Below are 25483 nucleotides of genomic sequence, written 5' to 3'. Positions count from 1 at the left end.
TGTCTCTGAGCTCTTCAGGCAGTTCCTTTGACCTCATGATTCTCATTTGCTCTGACATGCACTGTGAGCTGTAAGGTCTTATATAGACAGGTGTGTGGCTTTCCTAATCAAGTCCAATCAGTATAATCAAACACAGCTGGACTCAAATGAAGGTGTAGAACCATCTCAAGGATGATCAGAAGAAATAGACAGCACCTGAGTTAAATATGAGTGTCACGGCAAAGGGTCTGAATACTTATGACCATGTGATATTTCAGTTTTTCTTTTTTAATAAATTTGCAAAAATTTCTACATTTCTGTTTTTTTCTGTCAAGATGGGGTGCTGAGTGTACATTACTGAGAAATAAAATGAACTTTTTTGATTTTTGGAAAATGGCTGCAATGAAACAAAGAGTGAAAAATTTAAAGGGGTCTGAATACTTTCCGTACCCACTGTATCCTGGGAATTTAGTGACCAATGACAATTTTAAATGAAAACCTGAATCAGGAATAACTCCTCAACCATTTGGCCTAGATGCATAATTCTGGTCTCCTTTGAAAGGTCAGAAGGAATATAAATCCAGTGTAAATTAAAATATTTATTTTACCATTACAGACTAAATGGAAATGCAATAAAGAAAAATATGGTATTTTCATCCACGCCTGGTAAAAAAGCTATATTTTTAATGCAATAAACCATCAAAACCATCTTCCATCCATCCATCATCAACCACTTATCCTGCGTACAGGGTTGCGGCTAGCTGGAGCCAATCCCAGCTTACATCGGGCGAAAGGCAGGGTACACCCTGGACAGGTCGCCAGTCCATCGCAGGGCCACACATAGACAAACAACCACTCACACTCACACCTCAGGACAATTTTAGAGCCACCAAATAACCTAACCAGCATGTTTTTGGATGGTGGGAGGAAGCCAGAGCTCCCAGAGAAAACCCACATGGACACGGGGAGAACATGCAAACTCCACACAGAAAGGCCGGGGCAACCGGGGTTTGAAGCCACAACCTTCTTGCTGTGAGGCGACAGTGATAACCACTGCACCACTGCGCCACCCCAAAACCATCATAAGATAGATTATAATGCAATTATAATGCAATTGTAACTGTAAATTTGATGGAAATAAACTAAAATAGTTATCATACAACATTTTCGAAATAAACCAGGCAAATGTCTATATTTTGGCAGTATTTACTGTTTAAATATTGACTTTTATTGGAAGTTATCTTTAAAACATTATTTATGTCCATACAACCACGTTCCAAATAACATAACATTGAAATATAGATAAGCAGTCATTATTAATGAACATTCCTGTGACCAAAAGCACCCCCTGCTTTACAGGTGTGTAGCTTGATAACGGAACATCCCACAGTGATGGTGGATTGAGCAGACCTTTCATTTGATATGGATTTGGATGTCTATGTAGCTCCAACAGGTTGGCCACCAGACTGCGAACAACACCATGTATTCCAAAGCAGGACTTCTCCTCTCTGCAGAACAAGGTGAGAGATGACAAGCACAGCTCCCAGGTTTTGCACAATAATCAAGATGTGAAATGTGTGAAGATGTGAAATGTGACCATGAAGTGTATTTCTGTGTGCAGGAGTATTTCGACTTTCTACCTTATACTTAAAGATACATACAGGAGCCTGTTGTTGTTGAAGACTGCCTTCATTGCTATTCTGATATAAGTTTAGTCTAGTTTAAACACAAAAAAGAGTTGTGCATCCAAGCTAACCTGTGGGTAAGTGATAAAACAAAAACTGACCTGCACAAAGTAGTTATGAATTTAACTAGGTGGTATCATTCATCATCATAATTGTGACATTACTCTAAAGCCTAAGATCGAATGCACCTGTGGTAAAAACATATCTGCTACAGGACTTGGATGATGAGTCAAGGTCAGAAAAGCGCAAGCTGCCTTCAAACCAGTCACACATCTCTACATGGACAAAGCAGAAAATCTTGTGTCACTCAGAGACTGACAAAGAATAGTGCAGACAGGAGGTAGAGCAGGTTGCCTGTGAATCAAAAGATTGGCGGCCCGGCTTCTCCGGGCTACATGTCGAAGTGGGCAAGTGGGTCCTTGGGCAAGATACTGAACTGCAATTGCCCCTGGTGGCTGTTCCACCAGTGTGTGAATGTTAGTTTCTGTTTGAGTACTTTGGCTCAGTGTGTGAATGGTGAATGCGATGTAGTGTAACAGCGCTTTGAGTGGATGCAAAGACTAGAAAGACACTATACAAATACAATGCATTTGTATCAGTTCAGGTACTATACCCTCGGAATTTGATGACCAATGAGAATTTTAAATAAAAACCTGATGGAAACTAACCATTTGGCGGAGGAAATGGAGGTGAATTGCACACATCTTAAGTAACCCAATTACTATTATCACATGTCAATTTGTCAAATTGGTCCCTCAGGGGAATAGGAAAAGGGTTGTGAAGAAGAACAATGCAAGAATAACATTATTCAGTAGGACTAAATGAGGTGAAAAGAATGGCTACAAAATTGTCATGAGTTTTATTTTTGTATCTTTAATTAATAGAACCAAACATCTGTGAGGATCCAAAATCATGCGAACATGAGGAATGTTGATGTGAACATCTTATAGAAACATGTTTTACTGTCAACAGTATTTTTATTGTGCTATCTATTGTGACATTTCCTGTGACATGCTGGTTTGGACCACTTTCTGGGTTTTATTTTGACCTACTTGTTTAATCTACTAGTATGTATTAATTCTATGCAGTATGTTTTATGCTCCAGACATGCAGAAAGGCTCTGGTAAAGTCAGGTTTTCCAGAAGTACTTGGGGTGGTCTGATTTTAATTCTCTCATGACCCACTTTCATCTTCTGGTACAAATATAGAGAGGACCTGCCATGTTCCACTGTGTACCTCCTCCTTTTCTGATGATTTCTTTTCCAAAAAGAGATATCCACCAAACATAACACAACTGATATAACGTTTGAAAGGCTTGTAAATGACAAATACCGTATTTACAGACTGAATACCATATCCTTTATAGACATAGAATGATTAACTTATTTTTCCCAAAATTGATATCTTATAATATATCTTATAATATATATTCATTTGATATTGTTTGTCTGAAAACAACAACTGTGGAAAGCAGGCATTCTCACCAGCTGGTGTTTTAACCAGTGTCTGGCGATTCCATACAAAGGACAATGAACATTGTTACCCTTTTTGACCTCAGAGTTTCCTGTTCAGCCTCTCTACTCTCTCCCTCTCACCAGGTACAGAAACCATTTTCTCTGTGTTGCCTCCTTTCATTACACACCAGATTACTCTGACTCATGCCCCTCCCCTCTCCATTTCCTTTTCCCGTCCTTCTCTTTTCCTCTTGTTTTTTTCATATTAGTTCACACGAATATATTTTCCACTACTGGTCAGCCGCATTCCATATATCCCACTCTATCACCCTCTTTTATTAAGATAAGCGTGATTCCAACTGTCATTGAAGGAGATACATGCAGGAAATGCCTCGCATGCTTACACACACTCAAGACATGCATGTGCAAAGACATGCTCACAATGACTGAGAGAATGTTGCCAGCGTCAAGCGTGCAAGAATGAAATTTACCTGACATTACATGATGCCGTGTCAGGCACTGTGAGCATGCAAACCATTAATTTAGAGATAATGACATACACAGATACACAGGCATGCATGCTGCTTGAACACACAAATGCATCGCTGTGAGCAGAAAAGGCTGGAAAATACACTTCATACACACAAATATGTGCACGGAAGCTACACACGCCCACTCATATGCAGCCATTCGGAAATTTTAGCACACACACATATTTACAAGAGGTATTTTCACCTGGTGTAGAAGCTTGTTCCGGTCATGGTAGTTTGGAATTTGCTGCCCCCTGCTGAAATTTAAAGAATAACTCCAGCCTCATGTCACACCAGCAGGGATCAAAAGGGAACAAAAACAGATTACATTTAGTGTGGAAGTAGACTCTCTTTAAAGCACAGAACCAATAACATGACCTCTGGCTGATTTTAGGCTCTGAGCCAGAGCCTAGAATTTAACAAAAGCTGTGTGCACTTTAAAGGAAGGTTTTGTGCTTTATTACTGTACGGTTTAACGATATTCTTAATCATATTGTCTAATTTTTTTTTATTCAATTCACAATAGTCTTATAGTGGTCTCACTCATTCATTGAACCCTTATTGGAACTTAGTGCTGAACTTGCAAGCCTTGAAAGGATTCAATCTCTTCCTCTTTAGCAGTGAAAAAGCAGAATGGAAGAGCCATATTCATCAATAATTTTGAATTTGGCTACATCTTTATTAAATTATGTGTGTTGATTAACACATTCTCATGATAAGTTATGAATACAAATTTACAAACACAAACTTATTTATACTCTTCTGCAAGGCTCTTTGTCCCTTCTGATCCCTGTTTCTGGTTACTGTTGTCTTTTCATTTGCCCCATGACCCATCCGTCTTCTCAATTTGCTCTCTGCCTTTCAGTTTGCACTTTATCCATCAAGTATTTCCTTCCTTCTCATAATGCTTTGGCTGCCACTGGGCGCTTATCAGTAGTGCAGGAAATCATTTGCATCATACTAAAGCCAAAAACAACACACACATACTCACAAAGGCATTATGCCAGATACTATACGCTACTTGTTTCGAGGCAGGAAGTTAGTTTTTTTGGTCAGATTTGGCATAAATTATAATATATTAATGCATATAAGACAAGAAACTTGAACTGAGCCACTTTTAATGCCAGCTTTAATGGCTCAGTGTTAAATTTTTTCCAAAAGATGAACATCAGATAACATCAATAAAATGATTTGATGTAATATTAACAGTGTTATCCATGAATTTACAGTAAAGTGATTTTCTTGCACATTTATTTTCCTTTCTTGCTCCCCATCAAAAGATCAGGATAAAAATCTAGGTTGCTATGCTCTTTAGGCAAGGCTGACTTTTGGCCATGGTGCGTTGTGTTTCTATCTTGGCTCTGTCCTGAAGCTCTGCCCCAGAACACTGTGCGTGAGTCAACTAATCTGTTATGCCTTCTCCATAACCGCAGGGAAGAATGCTGCTTCTCTCTTTTCTCTCTTACTGACTGCCTCATATTTTCTCATCTGTTGTATGGTATTTGCATTGTTCTCTCTCTCCATCATGTCTGTAAATTTGTGTCTATGTTAGGCTGCTTGTTTGTGCTGTATGTACTGTATAATTGTCACTGTATTGATACAATGGCATGTGTTTGTTTGCTTGTCTTTTATCTTGATTGCCTCCATGTCACCAGACTTTCTCTTACTGCCAAGTCATATGATTGTTGCCTTCATGCTATTGTCTCTGGCTGAATGGCTGTGGTATGTTTAACTAGGATCATGTGTGGAACCTGTATTTTTTTTTAATGATATTAATGTTGAAACAAATGACTGTGGAATGTGAAACTGTCACTCATAGTACCAAAACCGTTGAGAAATATAATTCTTGTGAGCCAATTTTAGCTAATTGTTTTGGTTTTGTGGCCTGTGCATTTACTTTGACTTGTATAGTAGTCTCCACACTCTATCCCAATGCCAAACAGCAGACAATGTTAGCAGCTAGCTAATAATATATAAGAAGTATAACCCAAAACAAAGTTCATGGAGAATGAATGCTAATGTTGCTCTGTGTTAATCTGCTTCATAAAATGCATTAAACAATATAGAAAACATATAACAATAACACGTATAATTAATAACATAGATGCAGTGGCTGTGTAACGTTGCTAGTTTTTCCGCCCCCTATTGGCAAAGAAAAAGATCTTCTTTCCTAACAATCATTTGAAGAGCTAGAATAAAACATCCCTGCTAGGGAAATTTTATTCATAATGTATACAGTGTGTGACTGTCAGTCAACAGCATAGTTTTAGATAAAGGTATTAGATAAAAGCTTATCTCCAAATAAAAATAAAAAGCAAGAGTCATTTTACAGCATTTGAGAGATATTGGTTTTCCAGCTGACAGCCAATTAAACTTCACACAACTTCCTAAATGGGTTTGCCTGGCTGAAGAGTCCAGAAACTTTTGCAGCTCATAAAGTATTTTCAGAAGTTGCAGCAGCAATGTGACACGACGACAAAGGAAGATTTACTTCACACCATCACCACCAGATCAAGTCGAAATGTCACCTCCAACTCAAAGAAAGTAAAGCTGATTTCTGAAGTGTGACAGTTGGATGTATGCGCATGACTGAACACACACACAGACACACAAAGCATGCTCAACACGCATGCAATGAAACACACACCCAGAGGCCTACAGACACACTGTTAAGGGCTACCATCAGATCTGCACTACAGCGATGTGGAGGTCCCTCAAACAGATCATCTATTAAGTCCATCATCAAAACATCATCTTTCTTTTTTAGCATTTTTCCTTGATTTGATTGCAGAGATACAGAAATGCAGTATGACATGCAGCGTCCAACCGAGACACTATTAAAAATATTGTATCAGCACAGACATAGTACTGCATTATTTGAGGTAGCAGCAATAGCATATTCCTATCTGCAAATTCTCTGTGTTTTTAACTGTTTTTGCTGTTTCTCTGTGTGCTCTATTCCATTCAAGTGTCCCAGTAAACACAATACCAAGACCCTGAAACCGAAGCAAATAAATGGTATTCAGCCATCATTAATATGACAAAGAAAAAAGCCTATCACTGTGGCGATTAGCCCTTTGGAGTCTACTATAGACCACTGTTCGACTGGTGCATGACAGGCGCAACAACAAGAGGAAGATGTCAATGAAGCCCAGTGAAGAGGTCTAACCAGGCAGATTGTGAAAACACCTGTGTGGGTGGAATAGGTGATTGGGGGGGGGGTTTAAACACATTCAATCCCAGTGAAGATCATCATGGCCTGTAGACCAGTCAGTGTAAACACAACCATCTTTTTCTTATTCTCACATTATAATTCACATGTGAATTAAGATGTAAATTGATGTTTAAAGGTACACTTTTTGGATTAATTCATTAAGTCATTATCTTCAGCCTTCATTATCTAATTCAGTCATTCTTCCTTTACATTCTAGTGCAAATTTTGTTTTGCACTAGGTATACACACAAAACATTTATATTATTAGTACTTTTTTCCTGCTCCATATCCTATTACTATTTGTGTCTGTCAATGATCCAGTCGCTGTATTGACTTGGTTAAATGTCATCTTATCCAATCATTTATTCTGTAAAGTGTTATCCCAAATAGAGGCATTGAAACTCTTTCAAAGGAATTTAAGAAGGAAATGTCAGCATCAAAGCTGAATTGTGAGATTAAGTGCAATAAAAAGACCAGAGTCTACACTCTGCTTTCCTTTATAATATTTATTCTTAAAAATGAGTAAGCAGACAGTTCATTTGTCCTGTGAATACCAAAATGTGTGTAGAACAGTACAGAACACAACACCTTTCATTATATTTCTATAACAAGATCTTTTGAGAGGCATATCAAAAGTCAAAACAAAGGACATTATTTTAATACAGCAATTCTTTTAAAACGTCTTTCATCTCAAGAAATAGACCACAGATTTCTAAAAAGACATGTAAAAATATACAGCAACATCAACATGATCAGTGTTAAACAGCAAGCTATAATTTCCGACGCACACGACTATTAACTTGCACAATCAGTGAGGTGGTGATAATGTCATAATGCAACCAGGCCACAGGGACCAATCACATGTTTAAGAGGATGTCACAGCTTAGACAGGAGGGGCTTCAGTCACTAATCACTTCCTCTATTTCCCTCATTACTTACTCGATCACACACTTCCTCAGCTCATCAGTTCCTTATTTCTTCCCCTGCTATTTTGCCTCCTCCTGAAAAACTGTAAGAGATAAATCTGAGTTTCATCCCCTCAGATGCATTCCTCTGATTGCATTTTATTCAGGAAACAAGGACAGAGGGAAGAAAGGACGGAAGTGAGAAAGTCGGACGAAGCAAGGAAGGAAGGAAGGACAACACGGAGTTGTTCGAGTGCTGATTGGATGAGGCTGTAATGGACGGATATTGATCTGAACAATGAGACCAGCTCATTCACCCTTACCGCAATTAAACTGATGACAGGAGCAGACTGTGCTTTCACCCCATGTAGTGGCTCAGACAGCAAAATTAAAATATCTATTTTTCAGTGAGGATTAATGCTTTACAATGCCAGATGAAAGGTCACTACCCAATAGCAAGCCCATCGCTGATGCATTTGGCTGTGACTCAATTCAAAGCTTTCAGCAGCATCACAGTTTCATACAAGGTCCGTGTCATTGCTCAAGCCCTCCACGTGATGGAGAAGCCAAAGACAGAAAAAAATGAAAGAAGCAGACAAGCAGAGGTTGAAGATGAGAAGGAAGGACAGCGGGACAAAAGGGAAAAGGGGACGAGGGGAAAGAAATAAAAAGGAGGGATGATAAGACAGATGGGTTTTGAAATGCTCATCTGATGGGCGTCCATCATCTCCTACACAGGCGGAGTAGGAAATAAAAACGCAAGGGTGGAAGCACATCTATCTGTCACTCTGTGTTAGGCTCAGCATAATTACTGTGAAATGACAGATACCCACGACTTGTAAGAGGGCAGCTAGAGGAGAGAGAGGTGTGTTTCTAGGCTCCGCCTGTAAGTCACACTGCTATTTGTAGCTCAAAACTAGAGATGTAAAATTAAAGATTTCTAATACCGAAGGGAATGGTTTCACAGAGTTTTAACTTCTACTGATTTGCCCTTTAATATTACTGTAAACCAGAAACATCTGTTTAGAGAGCCATGGAAATCAGCAGAGCCCTCAAGGACCCAATATATTTTAACACGATGATCAATAACCTAGTAATATCATTCAGTTACATCCAGTAAGCAGAGTATTTACTTATGTTGCTAAGTGACAACATTGAATTCAAGTAAATAAAAATCACTGAAGGCCTAAAAACATTCAACAGCCCTCATAGTCACAGCTGGTTCAGATAACGTCCAAGATTTGAATGTCAAAACTCCTTATATACAACTCAAAGTTTTACTTGCAGGAGTATTCAGGGTATGCCCTCCTATAGCCTCAGTACTAACACATACCACAGTATCCTCTCTTAACACACAAAACTATGTAGACTGGTCCCCGAACTGCTACATCTTAGATAGTCACATTTGGGTACCTAGTACCTAATAGAGAGGCACAGCACTTTGCCAGTAAATGAAGTGTGAAAGCCTTTCACAACACAATACAACACATTGGTATTGTTCTAAAGGCCCAGACACTGGTGTGACCAGTACTGACAAGGTACTAGGACAAGTTTTCAACCATATATGTCAGCAAACAGATTTTAAAATATTAATGGTTAGAAAAGAAACAGCTGCTTTAGTCACATTGTTAACTGAAAACAACAAATGTGTTATCAAAGTTTGTGCAAAACGGAAGCAGACTACATAATCATGTGATAGCTTTTCCTTTTTCCTTTTTTACAAAACAAAAATAACACTCCCGAGTCATTTGTTTCATTTCCTGTTTTGTGTAGTGGTGGATAATATTGTTGTCATTTGCTGTAGTTTTCATTTGATGGACTTGTGAAGACGGCAGGCAGCTTGGTCAGTCAGTCAGGTGGGCAATTAGAAATGTGTCTCCTTCTCTGAGATGGTGGATATTTTCCCATCAACCTTAAGTTTTGCATCGTTCGCAGCGTAAGGACTGAGGGCGCCGACTTTCCCTCTCATTTTCAGGTCCGGGCTGGGAGTTGTCAGCTTCTTAATTCTCTGCAGAAAGCATCAAGAGAAAAACGATGTTATCACCGTACAGGCATACAGCTTATACATATAATCATACTCTTTGAGGGACCTCAAAAAAGCATCAACAAAAAATGGATCCAACACTGAAATGTGTGTGCTAACAGTTCATTCCTTGTCATATACAGTCAATTTTCTTTTTGTGGCAGTGTAACATCAACTAACCATTACCTCATTTGTATAGATATCAGACTGAATCGTTGGCTGAATCTTTTTAGTTTCATTCTTCGTATTAAAGAGGTGGTATTATGCTTTTTGTCTTTTCCCCTCTCCTTTATTGAGTTATCTTTTTTGTGCATGTAACAGGTTTGCAAAGTGAAAAAGCCCAAAGTCCAGCCCAAAGGGAGTTCCCATCTCCCACAGAAAGCTCTGCTCTGGACCGCTTGAAAACAGCTCGTTTGTAGTCCAGTCCTTCACTTCCTTTACTTGTGACGTCACAATGAAAACGCATCATAAAGCTTGCCAAACGGCTAGCGGGGTCAGGCACGCCCTCAAACCAAGCTAGTCTGAGCGGAGGCCCTTTGGCTCGACTCGCCTTTGTTTGGTTTTCCATTGTAGAAATGTTGTACCTGCTTCCAGGTACTTTTTTTCCCATATCACCTCACCTCCATCAAGGTTCCAAGCGAGCTGAGGGATACTAAAATGAGACAATATTCACTGTTCACTGCCTCATCATTGCGTGCACTAGAGAGAGGCCAGCAACAGAAAGTTTTATATTTTACAGTTTTCGTATGGAATTTCATCACTAAATCCACTTCTGAGAAGTTTTGAGGTGAGAAATCAGCTGTGTAGATTTCGAATATTGACAGTTTTACGAAAAGTGATGGCCGAACAAAAATGTGCTTGAATATTTTCGGAGTTGAGGAGCTCCGCAAGTGGCTGCGGGGGAAGCCTGTGCCAACCCACGGGAGGAGCCTGTGAGGCCGGCAAGCTGCCCGCTCACAGAGCCCTCTGCTCCTGCCGTCACACAGACCGCTGCAGCAACAACGGCAGACAAAAACACAGCTGGAAGGTTTTCATACCGCTTATCTGTCTTTACATTCTGAGTAATGTTGAAACATTTTAACTTAAAAAAGAGAAAGCTGTTTGGACCGCTGGTGTGCAGTTGTGTGTGGCGTCGCTATGACGACAAGCTATGTACTATCTCTGGGTACTATCTGCAATGGAAAACGGAGCAGGGCCGAGTAGAGTCGAGTCTATAGATTTGCGCTATGGCAGCAATACGGCAAGGCAGCATAGATCGTCAGAACACCAGCAACAGTTCAACGTTTAGTCTTAATGGTAAGATGGGGAACAATAATGTTGTGTGGTTGTGGACTTGTGAGTAACTTATACCATCTGCTAGGTTACGGTTCCAGTCTGAAGCGGCTTTGATTTGGATCACACTACCTTGTTTCTTATGACCCGCCCTTCTCTACTTCTGATTGGCTAGTAGTCCTTACCTGGGTAATGCGCATGTGCAACTCCCAACAAAGATTTTGTACAAGTAAGATGCATCACTCTGTACAACACATAGGGTGAAAAGAGCTGCAACAATGTGCAGTATGAGAAAAATATGGTGTTTTTTGAAAATTAAACCATGTAAACCTGTTCTGGTACAATCCCTAATTAAGATTTTGAATCTGAAAATTAGCATAATACTACCTCTTTAAGTCTGGAGGTACTTCAGGGACGACCAAGTGAATAGAATAGAATTGAGACACTGTTCCATAACATACTGTATAAATGGTATATATTTCCTGTATTATACATTTACTGTTTTGACACCGGCTTATCAACATCCTGGATCAAGCACTCGATGGGTGGACCGTGTTCCGAACTGTCAGAGTGCAAGGTTGCGCCCCAAAACTCTTTTTTGCTTAGGAAGGTTCCTAACTGAGTGAAGTGACCCGGAAGTATTTCAGTGGCAGCCATGATAAGAGCTGGTTGATTTCTCTAAAAACCAAGGAAAGGTGCCTCAGTATTTCCTTTCATATCTCTTTTAGCATAGGTTACACCGGACCATCCTTTACGAAAGGAAAGGAGAGAATGCCGTCCCACAATTCCTTGCGGCGGCAACATTTAAAGCGACGCACGTTCTGAAACTCAAAGATAAAATCCATTGACCACATTTAGAAAAGTCCTTGCAATCCAGACTCACATTATGATACTTTTCCTTACGACGTTTTCCATTGAGGTCAAGGAAAAATGGTTAGGAAAGGAGATTTTTTTGACTTTTCGGACGCAGCCCAAGAGTGGACTTTACATTGATGATGGCTGGTGATCAAACACAGTCAAAATGGAAACTGTTTTCCAAATGTCAGAATTTTTTATGTGACGAAAAAGGAATATAATCATATTGTTACTGCAATTTACATTTACCCCAGATAAAAAAAAAAATTAAATAATGCACTGTAGAATGTTCTGGGTGTATGTATCTATGTATATAAATAACTGATAGAATGTTGTATGTTTTCATATTTAGATATACATTTAATGACCTCTCAAGTTCTGTGTATGTAGCATAAACGGACAACAAATTCTCTTTTTGTTATACAACTTTGTGTTGTTTAATGATATTTAAACTACCTTGATCAGAAAACAAAGTCTGCTTTCAGGTATCTGACACATGTCATGGTAACTAGCCAGCAAATTGGCAAACCATAGCCACTATGGGCCAGATTTACTAAAGGTTTGCGTGCGTAAAAACGTGTGCAAACTTGATATCCCCAGCAAATTAACACGTAAGCTGATCTACTAACGGCGTGCACGGAGAATGATGTCTTCCAGAAGTGCAAGATAGCACCTGTTGCTCATTTACTACTTTTGCCTTAATGAATATGCATTTTGGGCGTTTGAATGTTATTGTGCAAAGTAATGGGAGGGTAACATGCAAATAAATTTATTTACTACAGCAATGTAATCTAACAAGCTTAAAAGCAATTTCATGTGAGTGCAACAGTATCTGTATTTAATACGTTTGAAAGGAAAGTGCAAACTGCCAAATGTTTTTTATCGTTGCGAGAAGGAGACACAGCCTTAATGAAATAAAATGTAGAGAAATTATCAAAGATATCTAATATATAGAAATAAAAATATATTATTTATTCAATGAACTGTATGAAATTAATTGTTTTTTTGTATTTTCCTTGAAGCTTTGACAATACTGTTGTATTAACATTCATGGCAAAAAAAAGCAAAAAAGCAAATTTCGTTTCGACCTGACTTTCTTTCTCCGTGAGAAGGAAAAATTTAGAAAGTTGCGCGGCGCTGCTGAGAGCCCCCAGCTGCCGTAGTGCATGGATCACGTGTAAAATTCATCCAGCCAGAGGGAACGATCACCAACTGTTCACAGCGCTCCGGTCGTAATAGCGACACAACCGATTCTAGGTATCGGAGAGGGAATGGGGCGTTGGGAGGGACAGGAGATCGGGGTGTGGACGGTCGGTGATTGTTCCCTCTGGCTGGATGAAGCACAATCTGCTGGCATTTCCTTGCGTCTGGGTCATTGCAACATACTGTAGCTGTTTCTGCTGGGGTTTCCCAAAGCAGTTTTTTTAAGTGTGCTGTCCCTAGTAATCATGCAATCTTAGGCAGGATGGGCAGGTATATACGATTTCCACATACTCGGGACGCACTGAATGAAACAAACCAAGGAAACCATTAAAACACATAAAACTCTCATTTAAATACTGCCACCTCCATTGTGTTCGCACTTGTTGTCATCTACGCAATAATTCAATGTTGATCACCCATAACAGGTACTACAATTGCACGTGCAATATTTTAGAATGCACACGCAATTTAGTAATCACTTATTAGGGATGTTAGTAAATCCAGCTACTGATCAAAAACATGGCTTCATTCATTTAAAGTAATTTGTAAAGTAATTTAAAGGCATTGCTGTTTCCTGGACAATGGCAATATTAAAAAAGCATTGCTATTTTTCTTTAGTGTTTTTCACTTGACTAAAAACCTGTGAAAAACTGGAAATACTGTGTGACATTCTCAGTGACAACCTGTGATATACTGCAGTATTGGTGTAAGCCTCCTCCATGTGTGTGTTTTTACCTCAGAGAAGGTGCCAGGAGTCTTCCAGATCATCCAGATAATCCCCACAGGGATGCAGACCATTGAGGACATGGCCATGAACCAGCCAATCCCATAGCCCCAGTCAGGGTAGGTGTACACATTGTTGTACTTCAGCGGTTTGTATTTAATCAGGAAGAACAAGAAAATTCCCTGCAGGGGACAAAAATTACATTCTGTTTGTAAACGCTATTTACATTGTGAGAAAAATTCCTCTGCTCCTCTGATGAACAAAGGTCACATACTTTTATTCGGAGTCGGTGTGGTGCAATAGTAATTACTGGTCTGGTAAATGTAAGTTCATGCGTCATTCATGTGAAAACAATACAAACCAATTTTCACACAAACAAATGTGTAACATGTTAGTACTTTGCCTTAAATCCATTTATCAAAGCCACATATGCAACACAGTCATTTCCAATATTTTTGCCTTTTGGAAATATTTGTAACCTAAATCCCAAAACATTTTGGTCTCATGTCTCACTGGCTACATGGAAACATCTACAGGATACAACTTAATTGTTCACATAATGTGAGAAATGATGTTTCCATAGCTATCATGTATATATGATATTTTGAAACCCAGAATCCATATGATAGATATATATATAAAAATAAAAATTATCTTCTGAATGTGTCTGGCCTTCCTCACTGTTGTGCCATAAATACATGAGATGTTGTTTGTGGTCGCTGATGCTACTGCTGCTCTTGATTTTGTGTCGGCAATGAGACTCACAGCACAGATGCCCGGGGTCAGGATCATCCAGCACCACTTGATGAAGAAGACAGGTTTGTAGCCAATCATGTCCTCAATATTTAGGTAGAATCTGTCACTACCTGAAATGCAAATAAGTGTCACTCAAAGTTTCCTCATACAACAACAAAATAATGACGTGATTGATGTCTTTTGACAGTATGGCTGTCTGAACAGAGCTGCAGATCTGGATAAAATGTTGTCTAAAACTTTCTTTGAAGAGAGACAATCATTTTGCATTGCTTCATGTAAATTATTCTTCTCTTATTAACTTATATAATTGGGTCTGATGTCACATTGTCTGCTTAAATTAGGCAGGCAATAGTGTAAATGTGATGACATTTAAACCCAAACAAAGCCAAAGTCTTTACCTCTTTAGCTAGGGCATAAAATGTCCATTGCAGGGCAGCATATTAGACAGAAAAGGGCACTATGTTTGATTTTCACAATGCTATAGTATCATAATATTATTTTTAATATCCCAGTAGAAATATTTGAGTGCCTTGTATTATACTAATTGAATGACTCGTGTTTTTTAGCACATTCTCCAGCAGAGGGCAGAGAAGAAATATAATAGCAGCATGGAGGAAGCAGCCAGTTTTTCTGTGCTGAAATGTGTTGAGGTGAGGAGGGTTAGGAATGGAAAACATTTCTTTCAGATCTATTGTTGCATTTCATGTTGAGACCGTTATCTTACCATACACCCAGCCGATACATATAGACTCAAATATGGCCACAAACAGCAAACACATCCCGCTGGCAGCGTATGCGTCAAACAGCTGGAAGACGTACATCCCTCCCTGATAGGACGAGACAGGAGTCAGTTTTCTGTCACAGCCGGGTAACAGCCACTACGTGAGCATCAGACTCCAGGTTAGATCACATCAAATTTGAAATGAATCTGGATGTGCTTGATTTGGTTGTCAGGGACCAATGTCACAATGACACGTAGTAAATCAATGTTAACAGCAACTGATGTTTCTTATGCCTTACTGAGGATTTGTCCTAAAATTACCACATTTTATCGCCTCAAGAGGTTCCTAGTACTGAGCTGTTACCACCGAATGCGGTATTAATAAAACATATATGCAGTATGCTGTGCTTTTTGTTGTTGCCTGTTGTCTGTTTTAGAGGAATATTTAAACCCTTTAAACTACACACTGTTCTTTAGTAGTCCATTATGGGTCTGATATACTGTAAAAAGTGATATAGACCTACTTTAGAAGAGCAACTTCAGCCAAGAGCATTATCTTTTGTTTTGTTCATTGTAGGGCACTGCATTATAGGTGATGTTCATATATACCATCACTGTGACCTATTCTTGGACGTTAAAAGACTTGCACTTATTCACTATATCACTATAAAATCTATCAGTTTGATATGAAACTGGAGCCAGCAGCTTGTTAGCTTATCTTAGTGGGAAGAGGGGGTATCGCCTATCCTGGTTTTGCCAAAATGTGAAAAGAAAATTTGCCAACTAGCATCTTGAAGGCTCAAAAATAAATGTGCTGTATCTTCGACTTCACAGTGACGACAAGACTCATAATTGTTTCCCACTGTTTACATTCTTTGTGCTGAGCTAAGCTAACCAGCTGCTGGCTACAGCTTTAACCGGACAGATATGAGAATGGTAATCTCAGAGAAATCAAATAAGTGCATTTCCATTGTTCAAGCATCAATGGCGGTGCTCACATTTTTCCACCCACTCTACCTACCCTACCTCCTCTCAACACAACTCATCTGTTCTCTCTGCTTCCACTAAAAGGGTCATCATAATTAAAATCACACATAAGTCTGAGAGTAGGGTTACATCACAGCTCTAAACTACCCATAAACAAGAATATCATCAATATGTCTTAATGCCCATAGTCCTGCCAGGTATTGAACTAGACTCCCCGAGGACATTTTGAACTGAGATTTAATCTCACTCTAGGCTTCTTGCGACATTTTATTCATGATGGCTCTTTGGCAGCAGAGAGGAATAAAGTGTCTAGAGTGAAGGTAGTGCTGAAAGAAGAGTAAAAGCAAAGGGAGAATTTGGCGGTTTTTATATAGTGGTGACAGGGAGAATGGGTAATGACAACAGACGTCAAGTCATTAAATTCTTTCCCCCTGTTTCACGGCCATTATGGGCCACTAGAGAAGAGTACAGCATGTTTCACAGTGGGGGTAGATGGCATATATACACATGAAATGCTTTTAGTGGATGAAAGACTTTCTTGATAGTGTGAAGAATCAGATTCTCTTAATTTTTTTACAACATAAAGATGAAAGGCCTAAAAACAAAGCAGAGCTGGTGACATGGATACAAGCTCTAGATGGGTCACTTGGCCACAGACCTTTAGGATTGCAAATAAAGTGTCCAATGGAACAGATCTTTTTTTACTGAACCTTTATCTAACCAGGTGAATCTCATTGAGATTTAAATCTATTTTGCAAGAGAGACCAGCATCGCTGTGTCGTTTCTTAAACACTCAACTACAGAAGGTGGTGGATCACATGATACACTCTGGATGAAATGATTCCATTATTTGAATCTAACTGGTCCACTTTTTTGTTGATCAAGAATATACCAGGCTTGGTTTCACCTCAGACTTGTAAATTGGTGATGATGATGGAGGTGATGATGATGATGGTGGTGATGATGGCGATGATGAAATGTCTACATAGAAATAAAAACAAACATCATGTGAAGGTAAAAAACTGATCTCCAAACCTCAAAGGAGTAGTAGACAACCAGCCCCCCACCTCAGAAATATCGTTGAGAAAATTTCACAGTACAATATTTTACGTACAATTAGGTTGGTTAGGTTTGAAAACTTGAAACACATGTGCTAAGTTTAACTCCAATGATGTAACTATGGCTGAGTCTTACCTCTGTACACATGATAAGTCCTATGAAGAAGGAAGCTACAGACATGCCCAGAATCAGCAGCTCTCTGCGGTAGCCTCTCCTGAAGGTCTCTGGGTACATGTCCACCACAGCTGTCACCAAACTCTCCACACACACAAACTGCAAAATAAAAAAAATATTACTTAAATAAAATGGGAAGATACTTTTCTCAATGGAGTGATTACACAGTCTTGTGTAGTTATAAATTAGATGACAAGGGCTGAAAAATTTATCAAAATGTTATCAAAATCGCAACATGGCCTATTGCAATTTTCAAATTGCAGGAGGTGCAATATTTGTTAAAGCCAAAATGTGTGTCAAAATACCATTTTAAGATAAACATTGTCGTGCTGTAGAGATGTCCTGGACTATACATCACATTTTACAGACTTAAGAAAACATCTTTGTTTGGTACAGATCCCTCATAATCACATCATAATCATTTCAATATATTTTTCAATGAAAATGAGAACAACGATGTAAAAATGATCATTTCCTCCAATTTCACAAATCATATCGCAATTGCAGTATCGGTCAAAATAATTAGATATTTTTAAAAATCGTTCGGCGCCTAAGGCAATACTATGTTACAAAAAAATTGTGATTATGAGCTTATATAGTTTATATACAATGGATTTTTAAAAACATAAGCAATGCTGACACATATTTCTACATGCAAAATTCACACATACTGTTTAACAGTTTTTTAGTTACACATCTTTACCATAAAGTCCAACCTTTACATTTCTTTATACAGTCAAACACTTTCTATACTCTGAGTATTCTCATACCATGGTGGTGAGGTGGTCCTCACCTGACTGTCCAGACCGAGGAAGATGAGCATCATGAAGAAGAGACAAGCCCAAAGCGGAGACAAAGGCATCATAGTAACAGCCTTGGGGTATGCAATGAATGCAAGACCAGGACCTGCATCACAAAACAAATTACAGACAGGACTCTTATTAGTGTAGAGCAGGTGTGAGTTTTTCAAGCAAAATTCACAAAGGCATAATCATAGCATAGTCCATAAAGCTCTCCCTTTTTAAGCTTCTCTTACTTTTTTATGTTTTGTGAAATCAGTTGATCGTAGGATAGGCTATTCTGTATTTATGTTATATTTGAGCTAGTTTTGTGTGGTCCTTCCCAATATTTCTTATTTTTTCCCTCCTAAAGGAATTTTGTTAGTTTTTCCCTTGCCTGCTTAATGGTGCTGTCTTTTTATTTACTAGGGCCTAATGTGACGTGATTGTATTATGCTTTTACCATTGGCCAATGAGCAGTATAAGCAGGATTATCCCATTTGTATTTATTTATTTTAGTGGCAGGTCACTCGCTTATGATATTTATCATATGCCCAAGCTTTAAATGTCTCTCTCTCAAAAAATATTATATATGAACTAACTGCAAATAGACATAAGTATACTGTAGGTCCAGAGAAGCAGAAGTGGCACAATGTCTGGTCTACGAAAACATAAATGAATGGGGTTCTGTTGTGAAATAATACTGATTGGTTCAAAATAAGGGTGACATGCTGTTATATTATTTAACACCTACATTTGGTAAAAAACCCTCAGGAACGCAATATTTAAAACATTAAGGTCTGTCCTCACCATGCACCAAGACAAACATTTTAAATCTCTCGCTCTGTCACATTCGCTAAATCATTCATACTGACGTGAATAAATCATAATGCGGTGGTCTAAGAGCCTAGGTAAAGAGTGTGGAATTATATAACTGGCCATCCATTTTGGCAAAATATGATGGATGTGGGCACAAAGAGGCTTTCTCTAGTCTACAGTATCCATTTTAGTGTATGGCCATGTTACTGTTCTGGAAGTTGGTACTCATTCAGATTTTGATTAAGAAACATGATTGTTATTCTCACCAGATTCTGCCACTGCCTCAATAGGAACATTTTGTTCATAGGCCATGAAGCCCAGCACAGAGAAGATGGCGAAACCTGCTACAAAGCTGGTGCCGCTGTTCAGACAACACAGCATGATGCAGTCCCTGAGGAGCAAGAGAAAAGAGAAGGAGATCACAGTTACTGAAAGAGCTTTCACTGGACTACACTTACAGACAGGCAACACAGACGTTCTGCCTCATACAGTCTCATGCACAGACATGTTAGCAGACATGTTAAAAACCATGCCTGTGGGGCTTTACCTGTATTCTTCTATTCTTTATGATGTGAAGTATACAGTGTATAAAGTGATATGAAAGGCTTTCATTATCCTTTATTCATCCATCTACTAGTATCCACATTCTTATCTTACCTATAGCAGTTATTGTTGTAGGCATTGTAACTTCCCAGAGCAGTGAGACAGCCCAAGCAGATGGCATAGGAGAAGAAGATTTGGGTTCCTGCATCCACCCACACCTGAAGGAAAAGTATGCATGAACATGTAGTACACATACAGATGGGTGACAAAATCTGGTCATTATAAAGGCTGTAGCACATGATCTTTAAAATATGATTCACTTCAATGTCATATTCTCTAAACCATTCAGTGACCCCTGTGTTTGAATTTTTGTAGCTATTTTCTTGCCATTTTCACCTTTATTGGAGAGATTGAAGGCACAGACATTTTCGTTTTTCTTTTAATTTGTCTGTATGTGCACTATTGCGCATACACATATTTTACACACACAAATCAAAGTTTCAGTAACTTCAAGCTCACAATTTCCACTTCTATGTTTCTCTTATAGTCAATGACAATATAAATTCTTTGAGAGATTTGTTCAAATTAAGTAAATAACAAAATTACATTGAGTAGATCAGGTTATCCCATTTACAAGAGTTTATATTGATATGCACTGATATGTCAAGAGGTGGCTTTTTATCTTCTCTAATGAAACCCTATATTTCATTTTTCACCACTCATCTACCTGATTTTCATCATCTCAATGAGTTTGTAATAAAATCATATGTCAGCTCAACCTTTTTCTTTCCTCTCTGAGAGGCACACAATTGAGCAGCATGAATCATGGATTAACACCCTAAAAGTAGATTCAAAGTCATCCAGTGCTCAAATATTCATGTTATGCTTCACTAACTATTTCTTTCTGCTGCTTGTTGGGGACAGCTACAGTATAAAATAGGTTTTACATAAACATTCAATATTTTTGCCTTTAAATCAAACCATTATTGGCAGTAGAGTTGCATAGTGGGTAGGGATGAATGGAATTTGTTTAAGGCCAATGCATTTCAACATTTAAAAACTTTCCCCTGAATAATCCACAGAACACACTATGAACAATTTTCTCAATTTCTTCAATAGAAAAATGTTCCAATGAAATAAGATCCATTGCATTGTGGTGTTGCTGGCATAAAACTGAGAGTTCTTTCAAAACTTAAAATCTGAACTATCTGCATGCCTAGATACCACAAGGGAATATGCTTTTTAGCTACAGTAGCAGCGTGGCTGTATCGACAGTCTGGCAGTCGTTCAGTCACCACTTTGGTCCAGACTGAAATCTCTCAACTACTATTGGATGCATTAACATGATATTCTGTACAGACATTCATGACCCCAAGAGAATGAACCCATGAGGTTGACAATTGCGGTTTTTAGTGAAAGGTGCCGACAACTATTGGACAGACAGGGATTGGGACAGAAATTCAGGTTTTGCGCCATCATCAGGTCAAAATTAAAATTTTTCCAATATTTTGGTTTATAAACCTAATACCGTCAAGACAAGGTCACTGACATTGCCATTAGCAAATGTTAGCATGCTAAATAGAGTTTGCATCATGTCTCCTAACAAGAGCTAATGGTTTTTTTCCCCCTCTTTTAGCCATATACAGTAGGCAATCTTTCTCTAAACTAAACCAAGTAGTTTGAGTTGCCTGAACTTAATAAAGGTAGCAGATCAGAAAATGCTCTCATGAGTTACGTCTTAATTTAAGGCACCGACAGGCAACCTATTTTGTCATTTGTGAGGAATCGTTGGTCTGTAATCAGCTGCTACACTGAAATGTCTGAGTAAATTCCTATGAAGGGGTGCTGTTGTATAGCTGACCGTCCAGTCTATGCAAAAGAGTAATTTCCTATGAGGACCATTCATTCTTAACTTTCTTCAGCAGTTTAATCCTCTTGATGGTCACGGGTTATCCCACTCTACAATGGGCTGAAGGGAAACACCCTGGATAAGTCTGTTTCACTGCATTAATTCTCAAATTGTTAGTAAATTTGTGATAAGAAGTACAAGTGAAGTGTAATGCAAGGCATACAGTAGGTGGAAATAAGTCACAGAATTTTGATTAATGAGCTACATGGGGATTTACAGATGTAAGATTCTTCACCGAGACAGCAGTAAAATGAAACTAGTTTGTAGTGCAGCACAGGACCCACAGGATAGCGTGGAGTGCTATCCTGTGAATTCAAACTTAATGCAGCATGGCTCTTTGAAAACTCTCTCACATCACCATTCAGCCACTAATCTCATTTCCCCACCGAGAAACAATTAACAAACGCACGGTTTTCGCTCCCTCCTGGGAGTAACCACGGTAACTTCTGTGACCTCACAAACACAGGACTGTTCCTGTGGAAGAACAGGCCTTTCTCTCCTAATGTTCATTAATGTTCCCTTTAGTTCACCCTCGGCTGATGGCCGCACAGCGCAGGGAAACCTTAAAGGCCTAGGCTCAGAGAGAATCACTTGTTGATGTTGTGCCTAATTTGGCCAGCTTCTGTTTGGTTATGTTGAGACTGTGGCTCCAGGAAAAGTTTCTACTGTGTGAAAGCTGGATGACACCGGCTTTAAGATAGTGTTCTTGTAATGTAAATATACCACTCTTTATCTAACTGAGATTCGTAAGTGTGGGATATTTTGTGTCAAGTGCAGCATTAAAACTGGGGTAGGCAGAGTTGGAGAAATTAGCAAGAGACAGCTTCATTGTAAAAGTATCCAACCAAAAAATAAATAAAAACTGCCTTCCTTCAGGCCTCCCTCCAAAGCCACTCCCCAAAGCACATTTTCATGTGCAGTGAGAGCATGGGCAGGGTGCACGTAGGTATGCAGGCAGACAGGCAGGTATTATTGGCCGTGGTTATTGCAGTCCTACAGTCACAGATACCAGATTTTATAAATTTGTTTAGGAGTATTTTAATTTTTGATTGCTGTTGGGATGTATTCAGCAAATACAACAAAAGTGCTTCTGAAATAAATTGCTTATCCCAGCTTTATGACATTTGGCTGAAATGAATCAATAAGATTTCACTTGCCACTTTACCTTATAGCCATACAATGAATGTAGTTTGATCTTTACTGAATAATCATCATGTTACACTACAGCATTAAGGATGTTAGTCCAATTTAAATTCAACTCAATTCAATTCTTCATGAGCTTCTGGATAGCTGTCATCCCATACACAAAATTTCACACCAAAGTAACAACACCGAAAGTCCACTGACTCCGGATATGGCGTGTTACAGCTGCACTACGGTTTTGATCCGTCCTCAGCCCTGCGTCAAAGTCCACTGGAAGCGTCTCAGAAGAGTTCTCATTATCGACTTGTTATTAATTTGACATTTTTTTGCTTCTGCTACCTTCGTCACCGCTCTGTTACCCCGTTTCATGGTCCAGATTTTTTTCTGAAAAAGGTCAAATTCAAAGACATTAACTTATCTGCACAAGATATAAACCATCAGCCCTTTTTCACAAAACCTATATTAAAAGGGGAAAGAGATGAAACTTATTAATTGTACTTAATTATTGTTGGTTGTTACCAATATAATATTGTATGCAAAAAATAGCTCCTTGTAGTGACAAACCCAAAGAGAATTATCACTTTCTTGTTCCCCTTAACTCTATACAGAGCTTTATAGCTCAGCTTTTCAGACCCAAACTTTACTGGTGTGATTTACTCTCACCACTCTTAAAGTGGTGAGGTAGTTATAGTGAAGCATTTAGCAGCTAAAGAGCCAGATGTTTTTCTCATGGAGGTGTTAAGCGACTAAAACCAGAGCTCAAAGAAGAGTGAATATTGGACTTAAATTCACCAGGTGGAATCCAAATGAATGCTAATGTTGCTATGGTCTTGAGCTCAATGGGATTACCCGATTAAGTAAAGGTTTCTGCTTGTGTAACACCTTCATCACATCGACTTTGAGGTTATAATCTCAATTTCTCTCACGTGGCAAACATCAGTTACAGCAGATTTAACTCAAGAACAAACCCTAGAGGGACTACCTGAACCTGGACATATAAACTTTTAACAAATCATCAAGTATCACAAATTAGTGTCTTGCAGATTTCTGTGTTGTCTGTCAAGGACGGGTGGAAGAGTTAGAAGTGTAAAGAGGAGGAGTGATGCACATTGTTGGGTGGAGGGTGAGAAGGAGGGAGACAGCCAGGGAAAGAGAGCTATAGGAAATAATAGAATAGGGGAGGCATGATGAAGTTCTGGGGTGTAAAAAGAGCGCGTGACACAGCCTCGTGAACAGAACCTTCATTGTACTGAAGAAGCTGATTTAACATTGGTGTCAGAAGTAATGTCTTCCTCTGCCAAACAGCAGGCCTTCTTTATCACCCTCCTTCACTCTCCCTGTTCCTCTGTTTGTGTCTTTGTTTGTCCATTCATTTTTTTCTAACTCATTCACCGTCTAACTCTTCTCTTTCTCAAACATTCGCTCTGTTGAGATAAACCTTTGGATTTGCTGGAAATTTGCTAGTTGAGTTGAACGGTTTCTGAATGAGAAATTGTTTAGCTAAACTCACAACAGTGATGTGCTAATGGCTAACGCTGTTAACTGAGCACGTGAAACTATGAAATTGTACATACTGGATTACAAGATGTAATTAGCTTGTTGAAAGATTGCATGTAAACAATATCGGTTATATGCAAATTGTAGAGTGCGTGGTTTTGTGCACCGAGCGTAGCTGCATGCACTATAAAATGAGTATAACTTAAAAAGGGGTTTTATTTTCTGTAGCTGCTCCGTAGCACCACACAGTCGCCATTATCAGGCTTCAGGAGACCTCAAGTTCTTATTCCCTTTGGTAAGAAGCAATCTTTACAGATGTTTTACTATGTTTTGATTATGTTTATCAGGGTTAAGAAAAACACATGAAAATATGCAATATGCTAGTATGATGTATCAAGAGAGATGAGGAGGTTGAGTGTAGGTTTTTTTATTTTAAATATCACTCTGTGTTGTACAGATCAGGGTATTTTTTCTGTGATGTGTGATTCGACACCATTCCAGTCCAAAGATGGCAAGCCACTGTACCAGGATACACTGTGATGAGAACTGAGATCTAAGAGGAAATTTGGAAGTTCTTTGGATGGACTGCGAATTTTTTTCCTGATTCTGCTTGAGCGGTAGGACAGACTTTCACTTCACTTCTCAGCACATTCTGCACGGAGAACAAGAGATCTTAACATTGGACTCATTTAAGGTGTACACCAAAGAGACTGTGAAAAAATCCCCAAGGTATGATTGCTTGTTATTTTGAGTAGCACACACAAACACACACACACACACACACACACTGTGTGTGCTACATTTTATTGGGGTGTAAGTGTGTAATAACTGTGGGAAGATACATGTTATGCAATGAAACCCTCTGAGTTGGTCTCAATAAATCCTGCTCTGGTAGTCGAACCTTACAATTTGGCCCTGCATCAAACAATAGTTCTCAAATTTGCTTCAGTTCATTTAATGGGATGTTACAAAATATGACAAGCCAGCCAGGAGCAGTTGGATATCGGTGAGTTAATCTTCCTTGCTTACACTTAATATTGTGGAATATTAAATGCTAAATGTTTAGGTGTTCTGACCAACTTCAGGAAGATGGAAACAGTGACACGTGAGGTAGTTAAAGTTCCTAAATCTGCTATTATCAGTGGGTTAACTGGAACTGAAGTAGATATTGAAATTCAGAGCCATTTGCAGACTAATAGATCTGTTAACAGGGTCCTTCACATAGATGAACCAGGCTCAGCGTTTCATAGCA

General features: G+C 38.9%; 1 protein-coding gene across 1 annotated transcript in view; it reads right to left on the bottom strand.

Moving 5' to 3' along the window:
- Positions 1-9631: 9631 nt before the first annotated feature.
- Positions 9632-25483, bottom strand: part of slc6a11b (solute carrier family 6 member 11b) — a 32088-nt gene continuing 16236 nt past the window's right edge. The window contains exons 8-15 of the mRNA XM_046076006.1: positions 19797-19900; positions 19406-19530; positions 18335-18447; positions 17503-17640; positions 15325-15427; positions 14610-14710; positions 13856-14026; positions 9632-9775 (exon numbers count right to left, since the gene is read on the bottom strand). Of these exons, the coding sequence (XP_045931962.1) occupies positions 9632-9775; positions 13856-14026; positions 14610-14710; positions 15325-15427; positions 17503-17640; positions 18335-18447; positions 19406-19530; positions 19797-19900 (999 nt within the window). The remainder of the gene's footprint in view (positions 9776-13855; positions 14027-14609; positions 14711-15324; positions 15428-17502; positions 17641-18334; positions 18448-19405; positions 19531-19796; positions 19901-25483) is intronic.

This window comes from Micropterus dolomieu, linkage group LG18 (assembly GCF_021292245.1).
Source record: "Micropterus dolomieu isolate WLL.071019.BEF.003 ecotype Adirondacks linkage group LG18, ASM2129224v1, whole genome shotgun sequence".
Taxonomy (NCBI): Eukaryota; Metazoa; Chordata; class Actinopteri; order Centrarchiformes; family Centrarchidae; genus Micropterus; species Micropterus dolomieu.
Note: the sequence above shows the minus strand (reverse complement) of the source record. Positions and strands in the feature narration are given on the sequence as shown.